Below are 21,016 nucleotides of genomic sequence, written 5' to 3'. Positions count from 1 at the left end.
GTGTGGAGTATGGTGGAGTGAGGTGGAGTACAGCAGAGTGTAGTGACTTATGGTGGAGTGCAGTGGAGAAGGGCAGAGTGTGGCGGAGTGCAGTGGTGTATGGCGGAGCGTGGTCCAGTATCACGGAGCGTATTGTAGTGTGGTGCAGCATGCAGGACTGCTAACAGGTCCTGCTAACAGGTCCTGCTCAGACCTGTGCCTGAGTGGCAGGCTGTATGGAGCACATAAGCTTCCTGGTGGCAGATATCAGCGCAGGGCTGTCAGGGATCATGGCTTAGCCTGGAGGTGAGATGGCCTTATCTACATCACTCTGCCTACACCGCTCCCTGACATCAGCTCCCACAAAGCTTTGCAGCCATTCCTGGAGGTGTGATCTCTGAGTTCTAGTGGGTGTTTTTAGTCTGGAGTGAGGAGGGATTTGGGACGTAGCTGGGCAGCGTTTTTTAGTCTTTAGAGTCCATAGTTACTCACTCAGTGATGGCGGTTTAGAGTACATAGTTACTCACTCTGTGATGGTGGTTTAGAGTCCGTAGTTACTCACTCTGTGATGGTGGTTTAGAGTTCGTAGTTACTCACTCGGTGATGGTGGTTTAGAGTTCGTAGTTACTCACTCGGTGATGGTGGTTTAGAGTTCGTAGTTACTCACTCGGTGATGGCGGTTTAGAGTACATAGTTACTCACTCGGTGATGGCGGTTTAGAGTCCATAGTTACTCACACGGTGATGGCGGTTTAGAGTCCGTAGTTACTCACTCGGTGATGGTGGTTTAGAGTACGTAGTTACTCACTCGGTGATGGTGGTTTAGAGTACGTAGTTACTCACTCGGTGATGGTGGTTTAGAGTACGTAGTTACTCACTCAGTGATGGTGGTTTAGAGTATGTAGTTACTCACTCGGTGATGGTGGTTTAGTGTACATAGTTACTCACTCGGTGATGGCGGTTTAGAGTATGTAGTTACTCACTCGGTGATGGTGGTTTAGTGTACATAGTTACTCACTCGGTGATGGCGGTTTAGAGTATGTAGTTACTCACTCAGTGATGGTGGTTACCCATTATCCTTCAGAGCTGACTTGCTTCCATGCATTATGCGTTCCTATGGCAACAGCAATAGTGCTATCTTTGGCATGTTGTAACTATGTTAAATTGTATATTAAATTGTATCATTTGTTGTTTAACTGTAATCGGTATTTTAATTAAATGTGAGTAATTTATTTGTTGATGTGCTATTTATTGTAATTAATGTTTTATTTGTGGTAATTGGCAATTGATTGGTGATTGTGTGCGTGTATGCATGTGTGCGTGTGTAGGTGAGCATCTCAGCAAGAGACAGGATACACTGTCTCAAGAGACACACACACACAACTCATGGTCACACACATACACACACACACACACACACACACACACACACACACACACTCACACTCTTTTCTGTGTGTCTCTTCATCCCTGCCCTTCTCCACCCTTCCATTTCTCTCCCTCTCTACTTGTATGATGGGTGCCATTCACCATGGCAACCATCACTTACACTTTTACTCGTGACTGTTGTGAGTTGGGCTGGAAGAACGCTGATGTCACCATGGCGTCCTTCACAGTCTGGGATTTGGGATTTGGATGTTTGCATGCTGGATGTGGGGCCAAAATATTTTCATCCAATAGCAACGTTTTTTTCAGAGGAATGTTTTATGAGTTACACCAACTCACACTGTTTCTCTGCAGTAACGTTCTCTGGTTTTATGAGGTAGAAGGTTCATTTGTTTAATGTGGTTCTCAGTCTTGTATTATGAGGTAGAAGGTTCATTTGTTTAATGTGGTTCTCAGTCTTGTATTATGAGGTAGAAGGTTCATTTGTTTAATGTGGTTCTCAGTCTTGTATTATGAGGTAGAAGGTTCATTTGTTTAATGTGGTTCTCAGTCTTGTATTATGAGGTAAAAGGTTCATTTGTTTAATGTGGTTCTCAGTCTTGTATTATGAGGTAAAAGGTTCATTTGTTTAATGTGGTTCTCAGTCTTGTATTATGAGGTAAAAGGTTCATTTGTTTAATGTGGTTCTCAGTCTTGTATTATGAGGTAAAAGGTTCATTTGTTTAATGTGGTTCTCAGTCTTGTATTATGAGGTAGAAGGTTCATTTGTTTAATGTGGTTCTCAGTCTTGTATTATGAGGTAAAAGGTTCATTTGTTTAATGTGGTTCTCAGTCTTGTATTATGAGGTAGAAGGTTCATTTGTTTAATGTGGTTCTCAGTCTTGTATTATGAGGTAGAAGGTTCATTTGTTTAATGTGGTTCTCAGTCTTGTATTATGAGGTAGAAGGTTCATTTGTTTAATGTGGTTCTCAGTCTTGTATTATGAGGTAAAAGGTTCATTTGTTTAATGTGGTTCTCAGTCTTGTATTATGAGGTAAAAGGTTCATTTGTTTAATGTGGTTCTCAGTCTTGTATTATGAGGTAAAAGGTTCATTTGTTTAATGTGGTTCTCAGTCTTGTATTATGAGGTAAAAGGTTCATTTGTTTAATGTGGTTCTCAGTCTTGTATTATGAGGTAAAAGGTTCATTTGTTTAATGTGGTTCTCAGTCTTGTATTATGAGGTAGAAGGTTCATTTCTTTAATGTGGTTCTCAGTCTTGTATTATGAGGTAGAAGGTTCATTTGTTTAATGTGGTTCTCAGTCTTGTATTATGAGGTAGAAAGTTCATTTGTTTAATGTGGTTCTCAGTCTTGTATTATGAGGTAGAAGGTTCATTTGTTTAATGTGGTTCTCAGTCTTGTATTATGAGGTAGAAGGTTCATTTGTTTAATGTGGTTCTCAGTCTTGTATTATGAGGTAGAAGGTTCATTTGTTTAATGTGGTTCTCAGTCTTCTATTATGAGGTAAAAGGTTCATTTGTTTAATGTGGTTCTCAGTCTTGTATTATGAGGTAGAAGGTTCATTTGTTTAATGTGGTTCTCAGTCTTGTATTATGAGGTAGAAGGTTCATTTGTTTAATGTGGTTCTCAGTCTTGTATTATGAGGTAAAAGGTTCATTTGTTTAATGTGGTTCTCAGTCTTGTATTATGAGGTAGAAGGTTCATTTGTTTAATGTGGTTCTCAGTCTTCTATTATGAGGTAAAAGGTTCATTTGTTTAATGTGGTTCTCAGTCTTGTATTATGAGGTAGAAGGTTCATTTGTTTAATGTGGTTCTCAGTCTTGTATTATGAGGTAGAAAGTTCATTTGTTTAATGTGGTTCTCAGTCTTGTATTATGAGGTAGAAAGTTCATTTGTTTAATGTGGTTCTCAGTCTTGTATTATGAGGTAGAAAGTTCATTTGTTTAATGTGGTTCTCAGTCTTGTATTATGAGGTAGAAGGTTCATTTGTTTAATGTGGTTCTCAGTCTTGTATTATGAGGTAGAAGGTTCATTTGTTTAATGTGGTTCTCAGTCTTGTATTATGAGGTAGAAAGTTCATTTGTTTAATGTGGTTCTCAGTCTTGTATTATGAGGTAGAAGGTTCATTTGTTTAATGTGGTTCTCAGTCTTGTATTATGAGGTAGAAGGTTCATTTGTTTAATGTGGTTCTCAGTCTTGTATTATGAGGTAAAAGGTTCATTTGTTTAATGTGGTTCTCAGTCTTGTATTATGAGGTAAAAGGTTCATTTGTTTAATGTGGTTCTCAGTCTTGTATTATGAGGTAAAAGGTTCATTTGTTTAATGTGGTTCTCAGTCTTGTATTATGAGGTAAAAGGTTCATTTGTTTAATGTGGTTCTCAGTCTTGTATTATGAGGTAAAAGGTTCATTTGTTTAATGTGGTTCTCAGTCTTGTATTATGAGGTAGAAGGTTCATTTGTTTAATGTGGTTCTCAGTCTTGTATTATGAGGTAGAAGGTTCATTTGTTTAATGTGGTTCTCAGTCTTGTATTATGAGGTAGAAGGTTCATTTGTTTAATGTGGTTCTCAGTCTTGTATTATGAGGTAAAAGGTTCATTTGTTTAATGTGGTTCTCAGTCTTGTATTATGAGGTAAAAGGTTCATTTGTTTAATGTGGTTCTCAGTCTTGTATTATGAGGTAAAAGGTTCATTTGTTTAATGTGGTTCTCAGTCTTGTATTATGAGGTAAAAGGTTCATTTGTTTAATGTGGTTCTCAGTCTTGTATTATGAGGTAAAAGGTTCATTTGTTTAATGTGGTTCTCAGTCTTGTATTATGAGGTAAAAGGTTCATTTGTTTAATGTGGTTCTCAGTCTTGTATTATGAGGTAGAAGGTTCATTTCTTTAATGTGGTTCTCAGTCTTGTATTATGAGGTAGAAGGTTCATTTGTTTAATGTGGTTCTCAGTCTTGTATTATGAGGTAGAAAGTTCATTTGTTTAATGTGGTTCTCAGTCTTGTATTATGAGGTAGAAGGTTCATTTGTTTAATGTGGTTCTCAGTCTTGTATTATGAGGTAGAAGGTTCATTTGTTTAATGTGGTTCTCAGTCTTGTATTATGAGGTAGAAGGTTCATTTGTTTAATGTGGTTCTCAGTCTTCTATTATGAGGTAAAAGGTTCATTTGTTTAATGTGGTTCTCAGTCTTGTATTATGAGGTAGAAGGTTCATTTGTTTAATGTGGTTCTCAGTCTTGTATTATGAGGTAGAAGGTTCATTTGTTTAATGTGGTTCTCAGTCTTGTATTATGAGGTAAAAGGTTCATTTGTTTAATGTGGTTCTCAGTCTTGTATTATGAGGTAGAAGGTTCATTTGTTTAATGTGGTTCTCAGTCTTGTATTATGAGGTAGAAAGTTCATTTGTTTAATGTGGTTCTCAGTCTTGTATTATGAGGTAGAAAGTTCATTTGTTTAATGTGGTTCTCAGTCTTGTATTATGAGGTAGAAAGTTCATTTGTTTAATGTGGTTCTCAGTCTTGTATTATGAGGTAGAAGGTTCATTTGTTTAATGTGGTTCTCAGTCTTGTATTATGAGGTAGAAGGTTCATTTGTTTAATGTGGTTCTCAGTCTTGTATTATGAGGTAGAAAGTTCATTTGTTTAATGTGGTTCTCAGTCTTGTATTATGAGGTAGAAGGTTCATTTGTTTAATGTGGTTCTCAGTCTTGTATTATGAGGTAGAAGGTTCATTTGTTTAATGTGGTTCTCAGTCTTGTATTATGAGGTAAAAGGTTCATTTGTTTAATGTGGTTCTCAGTCTTGTATTATGAGGTAAAAGGTTCATTTGTTTAATGTGGTTCTCAGTCTTGTATTATGAGGTAAAAGGTTCATTTGTTTAATGTGGTTCTCAGTCTTGTATTATGAGGTAAAAGGTTCATTTGTTTAATGTGGTTCTCAGTCTTGTATTATGAGGTAAAAGGTTCATTTGTTTAATGTGGTTCTCAGTCTTGTATTATGAGGTAGAAGGTTCATTTGTTTAATGTGGTTCTCAGTCTTGTATTATGAGGTAGAAGGTTCATTTGTTTAATGTGGTTCTCAGTCTTGTATTATGAGGTAGAAGGTTCATTTGTTTAATGTGGTTCTCAGTCTTGTATTATGAGGTAAAAGGTTCATTTGTTTAATGTGGTTCTCAGTCTTGTATTATGAGGTAAAAGGTTCATTTGTTTAATGTGGTTCTCAGTCTTGTATTATGAGGTAAAAGGTTCATTTGTTTAATGTGGTTCTCAGTCTTGTATTATGAGGTAAAAGGTTCATTTGTTTAATGTGGTTCTCAGTCTTGTATTATGAGGTAAAAGGTTCATTTGTTTAATGTGGTTCTCAGTCTTGTATTATGAGGTAAAAGGTTCATTTGTTTAATGTGGTTCTCAGTCTTGTATTATGAGGTAGAAGGTTCATTTCTTTAATGTGGTTCTCAGTCTTGTATTATGAGGTAGAAGGTTCATTTGTTTAATGTGGTTCTCAGTCTTGTATTATGAGGTAGAAAGTTCATTTGTTTAATGTGGTTCTCAGTCTTGTATTATGAGGTAGAAGGTTCATTTGTTTAATGTGGTTCTCAGTCTTGTATTATGAGGTAGAAGGTTCATTTGTTTAATGTGGTTCTCAGTCTTGTATTATGAGGTAGAAGGTTCATTTGTTTAATGTGGTTCTCAGTCTTCTATTATGAGGTAAAAGGTTCATTTGTTTAATGTGGTTCTCAGTCTTGTATTATGAGGTAGAAGGTTCATTTGTTTAATGTGGTTCTCAGTCTTGTATTATGAGGTAGAAGGTTCATTTGTTTAATGTGGTTCTCAGTCTTGTATTATGAGGTAAAAGGTTCATTTGTTTAATGTGGTTCTCAGTCTTGTATTATGAGGTAGAAGGTTCATTTGTTTAATGTGGTTCTCAGTCTTCTATTATGAGGTAAAAGGTTCATTTGTTTAATGTGGTTCTCAGTCTTGTATTATGAGGTAGAAGGTTCATTTGTTTAATGTGGTTCTCAGTCTTGTATTATGAGGTAGAAAGTTCATTTGTTTAATGTGGTTCTCAGTCTTGTATTATGAGGTAGAAAGTTCATTTGTTTAATGTGGTTCTCAGTCTTGTATTATGAGGTAGAAAGTTCATTTGTTTAATGTGGTTCTCAGTCTTGTATTATGAGGTAGAAGGTTCATTTGTTTAATGTGGTTCTCAGTCTTGTATTATGAGGTAGAAGGTTCATTTGTTTAATGTGGTTCTCAGTCTTGTATTATGAGGTAGAAAGTTCATTTGTTTAATGTGGTTCTCAGTCTTGTATTATGAGGTAGAAGGTTCATTTGTTTAATGTGGTTCTCAGTCTTGTATTATGAGGTAGAAGGTTCATTTGTTTAATGTGGTTCTCAGTCTTGTATTATGAGGTAGAAGGTTCATTTGTTTAATGTGGTTCTCAGTCTTGTATTATGAGGTAGAAGGTTCATTTGTTTAATGTGGTTCTCAGTCTTGTATTATGAGGTAAAAGGTTCATTTGTTTAATGTGGTTCTCAGTCTTGTATTATGAGGTAGAAGGTTCATTTGTTTAATGTGGTTCTCAGTCTTGTATTATGAGGTAGAAAGTTCTCCTTCCCTTCTTCCCTCTGCCCCATTCTCCCCCTCACAGGGCCACTCCTTCGACAGCAAAATAATAGTGTGACAGAGCCAACCATGCTCTGTGTGTGTGTGTGTGTGTGTGTGTGTGTGTGTGTGTGTGTGTGTGTGTGTGTGTGTGTGTGTTTGAGGCAGTAACAGAGATATTAAAGCTGGAGGAAGGGTACTTTAGTGTACTTTTCCATAAGCTGGAAGGTCATACTAAGTGGAAGTATTAATTCTCCGCGTATATCAGCCTCATAATTGAGTGTGTTTGCACAGGACCGATCCCCCCCTCCCCCCTCCTGTGGTACTGTACACACAGGTAGCCATGAATTGTCTTCTGCAGTGTCCTACACATAGGCATACAATCAACACCACTGAATGACCTCAACACAGAAATATGTTCACTCTGATAGCAGCTACTGTGATGACTGGAACCTCTCTGGCAGAACCCTGTCTGTGATTGTGTGTGTGTGTGTGTGTGTGTGTGTGTGTGTGTGTGTGTGTGTGTGTGTGTGTGTGTGTGTGAGAGACTAAAGCCAGCAGCCTCAGTAGCTGCAATGATGGATGTGTTGAGCTGCTATCAGCGTTGTGTCTCTTAATGGGGTGGTGTTCTGTCTCCTTCTAGAAAGTGAGTGAGAAGGTTGGTGGTGCGGAGGGAACGAAACTGGATGAAGACTTTGTGGAAATGGAGAAGGTGAGTTTGTGCTGCATCACAGCACCACAAGGTGGCACTGTTCTGCAGATGCCCTGCTGCTGTATACCCTCATGAAATGTTCAGTACATATTCAACACATGTTCAGTACATATTCAGTACCTCACAACTCCTATGTTTAAGAATCAGATAACACAAAATTGACACATGGTACGAATATCATTGTTATTTCTTGACTATTGTTTATTTCTTCTTAACCATCTTTTAAATCAGTACTAGATGCATCTGGTGAAATTAATAAAAAAAATATGCAAAAATATTAATCATAATAGAATGATTAATAAGAATAAGAAATGTGTGGCCACACTGGGGCCAGGCAGTCTGTGTTTGGGAGAGTGTCACTCAGGAGAGGGAGGGCAGTCTGTGTTTGGTAGAGACAAATCTGTGTCTGATGTGTCTTTCTTCCCCACCTCATAATGGACCATGTTCCAAGCTTGAGCACAACACTAGCAGAACTGAGAACTGTTGATATTTCCACTTCCTACAGCACACCAGATGGGACCTCCTGAAAATATATTTTTAACATCACCAAAAAAATAATAATAATATCTGGCAGAACTCCGTTACACAGTGAACCCAGTTACATAAGAGGAGAGTTGTGGTCACGTGTTGAAACATCGCAGTGAGGTTTTCTTCCTTCCCACTGTGGGTGAAGAACACACCTGCTGATATTTTGTTTCTCTGCTGCAGAAAGTGGATGTCACTAGCAGGGCAGTGCTGGACATCATGACCAAGACCACAGAGTACCTGCAGCCCAACCCAGGTTGGCATTACGGCACAGCACAGTGTACCGCAGTACAACACAGCACAGTGTACCGCAGTACAACACAGCACAGTGTACCGCAGTACAACACAGCACAGTGTACCGCAGTACAACACAGCACAGTGTACCGCAGTACAACACAGCACAGTGTACCGCAGTACAACACAGCACAGTGTACCGCAGTACAACACAGCACAGTGTACCGCAGTACAACACAGCACAGTGTACCGCAGTACAACACAGCACAGTGTACCACAGTACAGCACAGCACAGTGTACCACAGTACAGCACAGCACAGTGTAGCACAACACAGCACAGTGTACCGCAGTACAACACAGCACAGTGTACCGCAGTACAACACAGCACAGTGTACCGCAGTACAACACAGCACAGTGCACCGCAGTACAACACAACAGTACAACACAGCACAGTCTACCGCAGTACAACACAACAGTACAACACAACAGTACAACACAACAGTACAACACAACAGTACAACACAGCACAGTCTACCGCAGTACAACACAACAGTACAACACAACAGTACAACACAACAGTACAACACAGCACAGTCTACCGCAGTACAACACAACAGTACAACACAGCACAGTCTACCGCAGTACAACACAACAGTACAACACAGCACAGTCTACCGCAGTACAACACAACAGTACAACACAGCACAGTCTACCGCAGTACAACACAACAGTACAACACAGCACAGTACAACACAGCATCACACCAGACCACACATCCTGACATCACAGCACATTACAGCACAGCACGCCCTGACACACAATAGCACAATGCAATTCGACACTACACAACACTATACAACAGAACCTTGCTCTGTTGCACTTAAGCATCCAAGTAGTATATTCCAATTCGTGTGTGTGTGTGTGTGTGTGTGTGTGTGTGTGTGTGTGTGTGTGTGTGTGTAGCAACCCGTGCCAAGATGAGTATGATGAGCTCCATGTCTAAGATCCGTGGAGGCGAGCGTGGCCCGGGCTACACCCAGACGGAGGCTGTGCTCGGGGAGTCTATGCAGAAGTTCGGCAGGGAACTTGGAGAAGAGTCCAACTTTGGTAACACACAACTGCATCATGGTTTCATCTATACTTAAACAGCCTAGAAGTTACAAATCACCATTGAATTTGAACATGTATCATCTGATTGATTAGTTCAGAATGAGAGTGAAAGAAAATAAGAGCATCTTTAGATTGGGATTTGAGGGTCAGTGGTGTTAAGGCCATGTTCCTTAAATCCACACTGCTGCAGGAAGACTGGTTCTGTCACATAATCCCACATTTGTTAGAGCACAGCAGATTACCTCAGGAAATTGGTATCAGATTAAAACAGTTGATTTGCAGATACAACTGTGCAGCAGAGAGAACAACAGCAGGTCAGGAGACGTCATGCTGCCCTGTGCTCGCTCACCTCCGGCATCCAGCAGTATCTTAGCGTGAACACAGCCTGAGACGCTCATCAAGGTCTCAGTGAAGAATGCACAGAATGGTGGAGATGCAGGGTCACCATGGATACACAGTGGTGATGCTAGCATGGTTGCATGGTTGCTATGGATGCCATGTGGTAGAGCTGCAGGGTCCTAATGCTGGTTGAGTTGCTGGTCTCAGATCTTTGTGGTGTTTTAGGTTTGGCTCTGATCGACACTGGCGATGCATTGCGGGAGCTGGGAGAGGTGAAGGACGCCCTGGACATTGAGGTCAAGCAGAACTTTATCGACCCCCTGCAGAATCTGCATGACAAGGACCTGAAGGAGATCCAGGTGGGTGAGAAAATGTTCTTGTAGAAGACAAGGCCCTGCAGAAGTGTTCAACACCCTTAAGTCATTAGACTCGTCCTCTTGGTAAATGACTGAGTGCTCCAGCCAGTATTTTTATGTCAAACCCATCTGCTCTTACAGTGAATTTCCAGAGTCAAAAATCAGAGTCAGATGTCTGAAAGCAAATTCAAACTGAAAAATGCTGTTTGCGTAAGAAATGTAACCCTCCAGGCTAGTCAAGACTGGATTAAGTTCTTAGTGGGGCATCCTTAAAAATGGAAATTTTTATATACACAATTTAAAAATAAAATGATCTGAACAGGATTAAGGCCTAGCAAATGAGAAGTTGTATATTTTATATATCATTAGGTGTATATTTTTATGTATCATTAGCCATATACTTTATACATCATCAGTAATATAGTTCATACATTATTAGTCATATATTTCATACATTAGTCATATATTTTATACATAATCATATCTTTTATACATCACTAGTTTAGGTGAGACATAAGTCCCAGAACTGAACTACTCATTTGGGTTCTAGATTGATGAAACCTGTTAAGAACTCTAAACTGAACCTAAAACGCTGCTTGGTGTGTTTACCTAGGGTGAGAAGTGTTTCCAGGTAAAGTGGGTGCAGAAACAGTGGAGTCGGGGCACTAACTCAGGACTAACTCCTGATTTAGGTTGGTTAGAAAAAGTGGACTGTTTTTTGGAACATGGTGTCAAAGTTGTAGATATTTAAAGAAGTGGGAACGAGTGATTAAAAAAACAGTCCCCTGCTGAGGAAGAAGAACCTCCATCACTGTTAGAATCATGTTTGTGCACTGTTAGATTTATGTATTTTCACACAGTGATCTTTGGCCAAAAAGTAATTTTGGAAAAAAAAACCCACACCCACGCTGTAGCTAGATCACTGTTGCTTTCTGGTAAACTCTATATGTGTTTCTTTACTGGCCTCTTGTAAGCCATCCTGTCCTGGTGGCCAGTGGTCTGCCGAGCTCTTGACTTTGGTGTGGTCCTTCGGTGTGGTCCTTCGGTGTGGTCCTTCGGTGTGGTCCTTCGGTGTGGTCCTTCGGTGTGGTCCTTTTGTGTGGTCCTTCGGTGTGGTCCTTTTGTGTGGTCCTTTTGTGTGGTCCTTTGGTGTGGTCCTTCGGTGTGGTCCTTCGGTGTGGATCTTTGTGGTCTTTCAGGGCTGGCTGGGGTGTCTGTGTCTCAGAGGAATGGTGGTGTTATCTGGGTGGTGTCTGGGTGGCTTGGTGCAGCTTCCATTTGCTCATCCAGCAGTGCTCACAGGGATGTCCAAACACTTGTCTAGTAGCCTTGTCTTGTCTGCCTATCCTGTGTGTGTGTGTGTGTGTGTGTGTGTGTGTGTGTGTGTGTACTTTAATTTCCTCATAATATGATCCTCAGTTTATGGCTTTCCTTCAGATTTACAAACTGAATAATGACGCATGAATTAAAGAGTTCTTTTATCCAGAAAAGGTCCTCGTTAGGACATTCTCCAGCACGGCAGTTTACAAACTATTTGTTGTCAGAGAAATTTGTGATATAATAGCTAGGTTGCTTTAAATTAGTGAATGCTTTGCAGGTCAAAAAATGAAATATGGCACAGCAAAAATGTTGTTTGTAATCGAGATTGATCTGAAGACTTTTAAGGCGGTTGATATCTTATAAAAAGCACTTTGTAAATGAGCTTATTTGTGTCTTATATAAGTCTTGCATAAGACGATTTTATAACTCCTGTTGATCGTGGCTTTTCAGCTGCAGCTCCCACTGGACTGAACTGCTCCATGTTCTACACCTCCAGCTCGCCTGCCCGGCTGCTTTTATATCATTACCTGGTCAGGTGCGCTAGAGGAGGGGACACCTGACCCTACGTGGAGCAGTGAGACACCAAGACTGCAGCTGAAACCCCTGGATGAAGTAGAGCATCTTAAATTGATCACAAGAGAATAAAATGATATGGAGTCACTTTTAACTTTTAATTTTCAGGGAACCCTTTAAAGGCCAACAGTTTATATTATATCTATTATATTATACTATATTTGAACAGAATATTTATACAGGCAGAAATCCCTTTTGTTTAATGGTTGCCTAGTAACATTTGATGCAACACTGACAAGAGATCATGTGACTACAGAGTTGTGGTTTGTAATGGGGAAACGTTTGTGTCTGAGACAGCTAAGGCTTTTGTGGACACAGCGACTGATGTCGTGTTTTTACTCAGACACAGCTGTTTATGTGTGTGAAACTGCGACTGTCAGTTTAAAGGGATGTTTATCTTATTACCACAGGGCCTGGAGGCACAGAGTCTGACGCTTTCTGACAGGATAATCTGCTCTTGGTTTTAATTTTAAGAATCTCGCTGGCATCTTGTGCCTGACGAGATGTGAAATGACAGAAGCCAGTGGGAAGTTTGGATTACAGTCAGAACAGAGACACCATCCACTAGGACAGCACCCAAGACTCAATCCGATTAAACACTACATCTCTGTTACGGCTATTCTCACCATTGCACTTTGACCGGTTGGTTTTGTTCTGTTGCAGTACTGTGTTTTTAATACAGGTTTGTTGATGCATCACCGCTCTAGTTAGCGCTCCCGCTGTCATAGACCAGCCGAGTGGTGTAGACCAGCTGAACGTGACAGATCATTCAATAGTCATAAACCAACGTATCCAGCCAAACAACATAGACGAGCCAAAACCTCAAGCAGCTGAAAAATGTAGGACAGTAGGAACAACATAGGAGAGCTGACCCTTTGTGACCTCACTCAGCTGACCCTTTGTGACCTCACTCAGCTGACCCTTTGTGACCTCACTCAGCTCACCCTTTGTGACCTCACTCAGCTGACCCTTTGTGACCTCACTCAGCTGACCCTTTGTGACCTCACTCAGCTGACCCTTTGTGACCTCACTCAGCTGACCCTTTGTGACCTCAGTCCAGAGGTGGATCTTGAACTTTCAGGATTTTCTGAAAGCCGAGGTGCAGGAAACCAACACTGCATAAAGCTTTAAATTGAGCCCAAGTATATGTAAACAAACAAAGAAACAATGCAGTAAATATCTGAACAACCAAACCATAAAAACAGTCTCTGCTTTGTTAAAAAAAACAAGGGTATTTGAACATTAAGTGGTTAACGTATCTGATGTACAGCGGGTGGATGTGGTTAATGTATCTGATGTATTCTGGCTGACTCCGGAACGTGTGCTGTGTGATGCCATGGTAACTGCGCATACAGCCTGGTCAGACCGGCGGGAGCAGCATGTTCACAGCTGTCTGTGCTTATTTTGAGCAACACTACAGAACAAAGACCAGCAGTTGTGTACAAACTTATTCATTTAAACATGGAGCCAAAAGTTATAATTTTATGAATCCTGTTTTCTGGATGCTTCTTTGCATAGTTGGCCATGGGTCAATAACCCTCACACACACCCACGCCATGACCTCATACACCCAGGGTAGCCTCACACACGCTGTGGCCTCACACACTGACGCTGTGACCTCACACACCCACACCGTGACCTCACACACCCAGGGTAGCCTCACACACGCTGTGACCTCACACACCCACACCGTGACTTCACACACCCAGGGTAGCCTCACACACGCTGTGACCTCACACACCCACACCGTGACCTCACACATGCTGTGGCCTCACACACGCTGTGACCTCACACACCCACACCGTGACCTCACACACCCAGGGTAGCCTAACACATGCTGTGACCTCACACACCCACACCGTGACCTCACACACCCAGGGTAGCCTCACACACGCTGTGACCTCACACACCCACACTGTGACCTCACACACCCAGGGTAGCCTCACACACGCTGTGGCCTCACACACCGACGCTGTGACCTCGAGCTGGATAGATTAGTCCACCTCCAGAACTGCTGTCTCCCCACCACAGCACCACCTTAAGAAGATGGAGGGCCGTCGGCTGGACTTCGACTACAAGAAGAAGCGTCAGGGCAAAGTGACGGAGGACGAGATCAAGCAGGCGCTGGAGAAGTTCGATGACTCGAAGGAGATAGCTGAGCAGAGCATGTTCAACCTGCTGGAGAATGATGTAAGAGTTTGTGAGTGTGTGTGTATGTGTTTTCCACCACACAATCACGGCCTTTCAATAAGCTGTCTGTCTTCTGTAGTCCCACCTCTTTAGCTTCCTGGTGCACAGAATGAAACGCCCACCTCAACTTCTAATAACATCTCACCACTTTTACCTTGTTAATAATAAAAAAATAAGGAGTTTTCTGACCTGTACTACCTGAACTTACTTGTTGATTAGATTAGATTAGATTAGTTCACTATGTAACATCTGTGTCCATATTTGGACCTCTAGTTTTATTAGTCACTTGTAGTACAGTAGTGTCTTTTTATTAGTGTTGTGCATTCGTTACATTGTTATTGATATTCGAGTTTTCCACAGTATTTTATGCTCTGTATTTCCTCTTGTGAATGCGCTGCGTGTGTGTGCCTGTGCCGGCATGGGTACACATGTGTGCGTGTGTGTGTGTGTGTGTGTGTGTGTGTGTGTGTGTGTGTGTGTGTGTGTGTGTGTGTGTGTGTGTGTGTGTGCGTCCATGTGTGTGTTGTGTGTGTGCATGTATGCATTTGTATTCGTGTGTGTGTGCATGTATGCATTTGTATTCGTGTGTGTGTGCATGTATGCATTTGTATTTGTGTGTGTGTGCATGTATGCATTTGTATTCGTGTGTGTGTGCATGTACGCGTTTGTGTGTGTGTGTGTGCGCGTGTATGTGTGTGTGTGTGTGTGCGTACATGTGTGTGCATGTTTGCCTGTGTGCGTGCGTGTATGCGTGTGCGCGCGTGTGTGCGCTCGTGTTCGTGCATGTTTGTGTGTGTGCGCGCGTGTGTGTGTGGAACAGATTGAGCAGGTGAGCCAGTTGGCCGCCCTGGTCCAGGCCCAGCTGGACTACCACAGACAGGCCACAGAGATCCTGCAACAGCTCACCAGCAAGATGGACGACAGGTCTGCCTCCTAACACAGCACCACCAGGTTCAGACTGATATTGGCCTAGACGTCATGACGCCAGGCTTTCCTGGAGAAGACGGAATTGACCAAACAGCACCAGTTAGGCCTAATGCACCCTAGAGCAGGACCAGCTACGTGAAGTCTTAGCCTTAGTATTCAGTGACACATATAATGGCTAAGAAGCTGCAGGCTTGAGTCAGATCCATGAAGGCTGCGCAGAGCCGCACTGTAGCTGCACCGCTCCGCCCACCACCTCCAACCACACTGCTGCTGGAGCACATTTGCTCCATCACACTTTTGTTAAAGACAGAAATTGAAGGCGCCGATAGAAAATGTCAGAATCCATCTGATCTGAATGTGTTTGCTGCTAGAGCAGGCTGCACCACCGCTCACATGAAAATAAAACGTATAAAATGTGTAAGAAAGCTGAGACTTGATTAGGCTGAATCTGGTCATGTACACTAACTGGTCTGTGTGTACTGTGGTCTATGTGCATCTGGTCTATGTGCACTAACTGGTCTGTGTGCACCGACTTAATGATGCATCTGGTCTATGTGCACTAACTGGTCTGTGTGCACCGACTTAATGATGCATCTGGTCTATGTGTGCTGGGCAGGTTTGATTTTACAAGGAGCACTTACAAAAAGGGTGATTGTGGGCTTTTGAATTCAGCTGAGGGAGAAACACGTGGCTTCCGGATTTATGTGTGTTCAGATACCTCAACCTTCAGCCTTGGTCGTTCACTTTAATCCAGAGCACCTGACACACATTAATCAGTATGATGGCGGGTCCAACCCATGAGTGCCACTGTTGGTGCCCCACTCTACCTGTTCTACCAGTGTAGAGCACAAGAACCTCGGGGAGCATAAAGAACGTTAGGAAGACAACTCCCATACTCCCCACTTATGATTTATGCATTACTGAGTATTGCTCACTTATGACACTTTCAACCAGAATGGTTAAAAAACACTCTTCCTACTCACTTAAACTAAACTGCAACATACTCTCCATGACAAGCTTATAATATGTTATGTTGCTATGGTGATTGAGCTAGTTAGATTTTGAGCCACCATCAAGATATTTTTAGCCTGCGTTACAGGTAGAATTAGCTCACTAACCCAAGAATCCTGTTTCATTTATATATCTCAGAGGAGATACTGCAGGATTACTCAATAAGCTGGATAATTGAAACATAAAACAAAGGGCTGACCAATTGGACAGAAGGAAATAGAAAAGAAGGGACTGACCAATATTAAAGTCTTTTCCTTTGTGTCAAGTTCAGATGAAGTGTGGTATCTTCCCTGGTGAAGTTGTCTCTAGGCTCTGACACATGAAGCGTTTGTTGATTAATGGATTTACAACATGACAGCGCGGGTTCCAAACCTCGCGGCACCCCCAGCAGCGTAAGGTTACGAAGACGCCCTCCCCACATGCCAGCTAGCAATCAGGGAAAATAAAGATTTACATACTTCAGTTAAGCCTAGTCCTAAACATAAAAACTATTTAGAACAAAATTTACATTTTTATCATTTAAACCAATGCATGGAGATTTGGGTCTGATGGTGCAGGCTAGCGGTGCCCTGTTGCTGTGTTGCTGTCTTGACCGTGTGCGTGTGTCCTGTCCTGTGAAATGCAGGATAAGAGATGCTTCCAATAAGCCCAGGAAGGAGTACGTGCCCAAGCCACGCACCGCCATCGACTTCACCCCTACCAGCGAGAATCTCAATGGGGGGATCGGTCACAGTGGCCCTGCTCGCTCACCTGGTGAGGCCTGATACACCTGCACCTCTCTCAGACACTAGCCAAATGTGAGTGCTTACTCTAATACTATCTCTCTCTCTCTCCCTCTCTCTCTCCCTCTCCCTCTCCCTCTCCCTCTCTCTCCCAGCTCCTATGGACCAGCCCTGCTGTCGGGCGCTGTATGATTTCGACCCCGAGAATGAAGGTGAGCTAGGGTTCAAGGAAGGCGACGTCATCACCTTGACCAATAAGATTGATGAGAACTGGTATGAAGGTATGATCCACGGCCAATCCGGCTTCTTCCCCGTCAACTACGTCGACATCCTGGTGGCCCTGCCACACTAAACGGCACACGTGACCCCGCCCCCACATCTCACCTGGGCCTCTCCTTTCCACCACACACTCCTCCCACAAGGGGAGAAAAATCACCATGACGACAACGACAAAAACACCAGAAATGAAGAGCAGCTTAGCACGTGTTTCCGTGAAGAACAGCGTTGACGATTTTTTTGCCATTGGTACATCACTGTTACTGAGTTGGAGAACTGTTATTTTGTTTTTGGCTCTGTTTTGGTTTTACTCTTTAGGAGGGCGTTTTTTTGGTGGGGGTGGAAATGCGTGAGAAGAAGGTGAACAGTACGTGCCCCCCCTGTGCCCTCTCTTTGCCTGTTTCTGTGACATCGAAATGCCAATGGCTGTAGTCCTCCGTAGCGTTTTGAAAAGAATGTTCCCTGTATCAGGCCTCTTCCACCTTCCTCCTGACCCTCTTCAACCTGGATGTAAAGGAAAAAAAAGTTTTAATATAATTTTTTCTTCTGCATGTGTGAGAGCAGCTCCCAAGTCTCACCACCGTCCAGTCTACCAAGCTGCTGTATCTTACGCTCCCAGCCTGTGGGTTCCAGTGTGATCATTTTAACCCGGCTCGTATGCCGTCAGTATTAAAGACACCGCTCTGCTGGGTCCACAGGCCTGGTTTGTGATTCTATGGAGCCATGAATCTGTGACCAATATTAATAAATACAAAAATAAATGTGATGTGAAGTATAAATGTAGGCATGTCGTGATTTAAATCCAAGCTGTTTCCTGCTAAATGAAACAAATGAAATTAAATATTTCTCTTTATGACCGTGTGAAAGCAAATTGTGATGTTTTTTTGCATTGTAATCTAATAATCTCATAATCCAGTGTTGACAGGTGTACCATATGTCGGCTCCTTGCTCTTCCAGCTTTGTCAGTTTTTGAGGTTGTATGTTTCCTGAACAGGTTGAAGACATGAGGCACTACCTGCCAGCATGATTAGGAAACACACACAAGACAGACAGACAGACAGACAGACAGACGGAGATGAAGAAGCATAGCTTATGTTGTTGTGTTGTTGTGCCGCTGCTGTCCCTGATGGGACGCCCTGTCTCTGTTTTACCTGTAAATGCTTCGCTTTTCTTCTGGGCTCTCCATCTACCCTTCCCATTTCAGAGCATATCCTCCCCCGAATCTGGACACCATTATGAGCCACACTAGAACAGTGGAGAGCCCCATGGGTTTCCAGTGGATGGAAGGTCGGGTGGTTCCGTGTGGCCCCCCACCGTCGCTGTGACGACCATGAAGGCTGCACTGGGATGTTTCATTACTACCATTTCTGTTTATGTGGAAGTGGATTTGATTGACATTTGTCATTTGGTTTATTGTGTAAGACACCCCAGGCCCACCAGGTGACCATAGTGATCCATAGTGGTGGGATTATCAGCTTGTGAGAATTGGAGATTGGCTAGGATCAGAAGCTTCAGACTGAGTGTTGGACAGGTCCATATCCCAACATCTAGATCAAGTGTTGGACCTGTCCATATCCCGACATCTAGATCGAGTGTTGGACCTGTCCATATCCCAACATCTAGATCGAGTGTTGGACAGGTCCATATCCCGACATCTAGATCGAGTGTTGGACAGGTCCATATCCCGACATCTAGATCGAGTGTTGGACAGGTCCATATCCCGACATCTAGATCGAGTGTTGGACAGGTCCATATCCCGACATCTAGATCGAGTGTTGGACAGGTCCATATCCCGACATCTAGATCGAGTGTTGGACAGGTCCATATCCCGACATCTAGATCGAGTGTTGGACAGGTCCATATCCCGACATCTAGATCGAGTGTTGGACAGGTCCATATCCCGACATCTAGATCGAGTGTTGGACAGGTCCATATCCCGACATCTAGATCGAGTGTTGGACAGGTCCATATCCCTGGTGTTCTGTTTGGTGACGAGCATAAATCTGGAGCAGAGGGCATAGTCCTCTTCGAAGATGATAAATCATCCATGCCTTGTTTTTCAGCGGCAGCGTTACCCTCAGTGAGGTGTGTGTGTGTAGCTTTCTTTTGTGTTTTGTGTTGTTATCCTGTGTTTGGTAATACATCTGCAATGCTGTGTTCTTTCTGCAGAAGTGATAAAGTATATGCAGATAGATATATAACAGATAGATATATATAACAGATATATATATAACATGTGATTACTTGCTGAAGGGAGGATTTAGTAGCAAACACAATGTATTTTGATTTGTTTCTTTTTCATGATTCTCGAGTGATTCCTCCTTTAGTGAGTAACATACTTGATGTAATGGAAAGAATATAAAGCTCAATGTAACTGAAATAAACAGCAAGCTCTACTGGAAAATCAGGATCTGCAGCGTAGTTATTGCTTCAGCCAGTAGGTGGCACAACAGCTCCAGAAATTCCCTGGTCTATAGTGTAACTAATTCACAATAACTCGGTTCACTGCTGTGCTGCTCACAGTATATAGGTGTACTAACCAGAATGATGGATCCGGCACTGCCTGGAATTGCATCTGGTCCATTGAGTAAATCAGGAACTGGTTGAGAGGCAGCAGGAGTCACAGTGTAAGCACACAGCCCAGAGAGACAGCAGGAGTCACAGTGTAAGCACACAGCCCAGAGAGACAGCAGGAGTCACAGTGTGAGCACACAGCCCAGAGAGGCAGCAGGAGTCACAGTGTGAGCACACAGCCCAGAGAGGCAGCAGGAGTCACAGTGTGAGCACACAGCCCAGAGAGGCAGCAGGAGTCACAGTGTGAGCACACAGCCCAGAGAGGCAGCAGGAGTCACAGTGTGAGCACACAGCCCAGAGAGGCAGCAGGAGTCACAGTGTGAGCACACAGCCAGGAGAGGCAGCAGGAGTCACAGTGTGAGCACACAGCCCAGAGAGGCAGCAGGATTCACAATGTGGCCATAGAGGCAGCAGGAGTCACAGTGTGAGCACACAGCCAGGAGAGACAGCAGGAGTCACAGTGTGAGCACACAGCCCAGAGAGGCAGCAGGAGTCACAGTGTGAGCACACAGCCCAGAGAGGCAGCAGGAGTCAGTGTGAGCACACAGCCCAGAGAGGCAGCAGGAGTCACAGTGTGGCCATAGAGGCAGCAGGAGTCTAGATCACAGCACGCAACACAGTTGTTCTAAAAATACATTCAGCTGAGAAAACAAATAACTTTTTTAATCTCAGAGCACAGAGTGAGCTAAATGTTTACTTTAACAGACTTAAAGATCCAGGAAATCAATGCAGTAATTTCCTAGTAGTTTATGTGAATGTAATATAATCATTGCTTTGTTAGTAATTTACTGTAGCACCATTTACCTACTGTATCATTAGAGAGACATTGCTAACAGTAATTATTATTATTATTCAGTGAATTCATATCATTTTATTTGTTCACTGTAAAATTCACTATAATTGTTATAGTTGTTTTAATTGTATTATTTTTATTATTCACTAAAATATTCACCATTCATTACAATAATGATAATGTCAATGTCATGTCACAGTTTCAATGTATCACTAATATTATAGACGTTAACGTATAGAGTTTGTTCCTATGGACCTGGAGAGGAGGTTGTAAACAGCGGTGCTGGTAGGAGCCTTATTTCCTTACGTTTCAGCAGCGTCCATAAACATGGGAACCATCACAGAATAAACAACCATAACAAAAACAGTAAACAACTGCACCTGCTGCACCTA

General features: G+C 42.5%; 1 protein-coding gene across 1 annotated transcript in view; it reads left to right on the top strand.

The window, feature by feature from the left end:
- The window catches only part of sh3gl2a (SH3 domain containing GRB2 like 2a, endophilin A1), a 42,993-nt gene extending 23,338 nt beyond the window's left edge, over window positions 1–19,655 (top strand). The window contains exons 2-9 of the mRNA XM_076974805.1: window positions 7,606–7,674; window positions 8,383–8,455; window positions 9,397–9,540; window positions 10,108–10,241; window positions 14,163–14,321; window positions 15,142–15,245; window positions 16,885–17,012; window positions 17,137–19,655. Of these exons, the coding sequence (XP_076830920.1) occupies window positions 7,606–7,674; window positions 8,383–8,455; window positions 9,397–9,540; window positions 10,108–10,241; window positions 14,163–14,321; window positions 15,142–15,245; window positions 16,885–17,012; window positions 17,137–17,333 (1,008 nt within the window). The 3' untranslated portion in view covers window positions 17,334–19,655. The remainder of the gene's footprint in view (window positions 1–7,605; window positions 7,675–8,382; window positions 8,456–9,396; window positions 9,541–10,107; window positions 10,242–14,162; window positions 14,322–15,141; window positions 15,246–16,884; window positions 17,013–17,136) is intronic.
- Window positions 19,656–21,016: the final 1,361 nt, after the last annotated feature.

Source organism: Brachyhypopomus gauderio, chromosome 15 (assembly GCF_052324685.1).
Source record: "Brachyhypopomus gauderio isolate BG-103 chromosome 15, BGAUD_0.2, whole genome shotgun sequence".
In the NCBI taxonomy this organism is placed as follows: domain Eukaryota; kingdom Metazoa; phylum Chordata; class Actinopteri; order Gymnotiformes; family Hypopomidae; genus Brachyhypopomus; species Brachyhypopomus gauderio.
The sequence above is the reverse complement of the archived record's forward strand: the minus strand, read 5'-3'. Positions and strand labels throughout refer to the sequence as shown.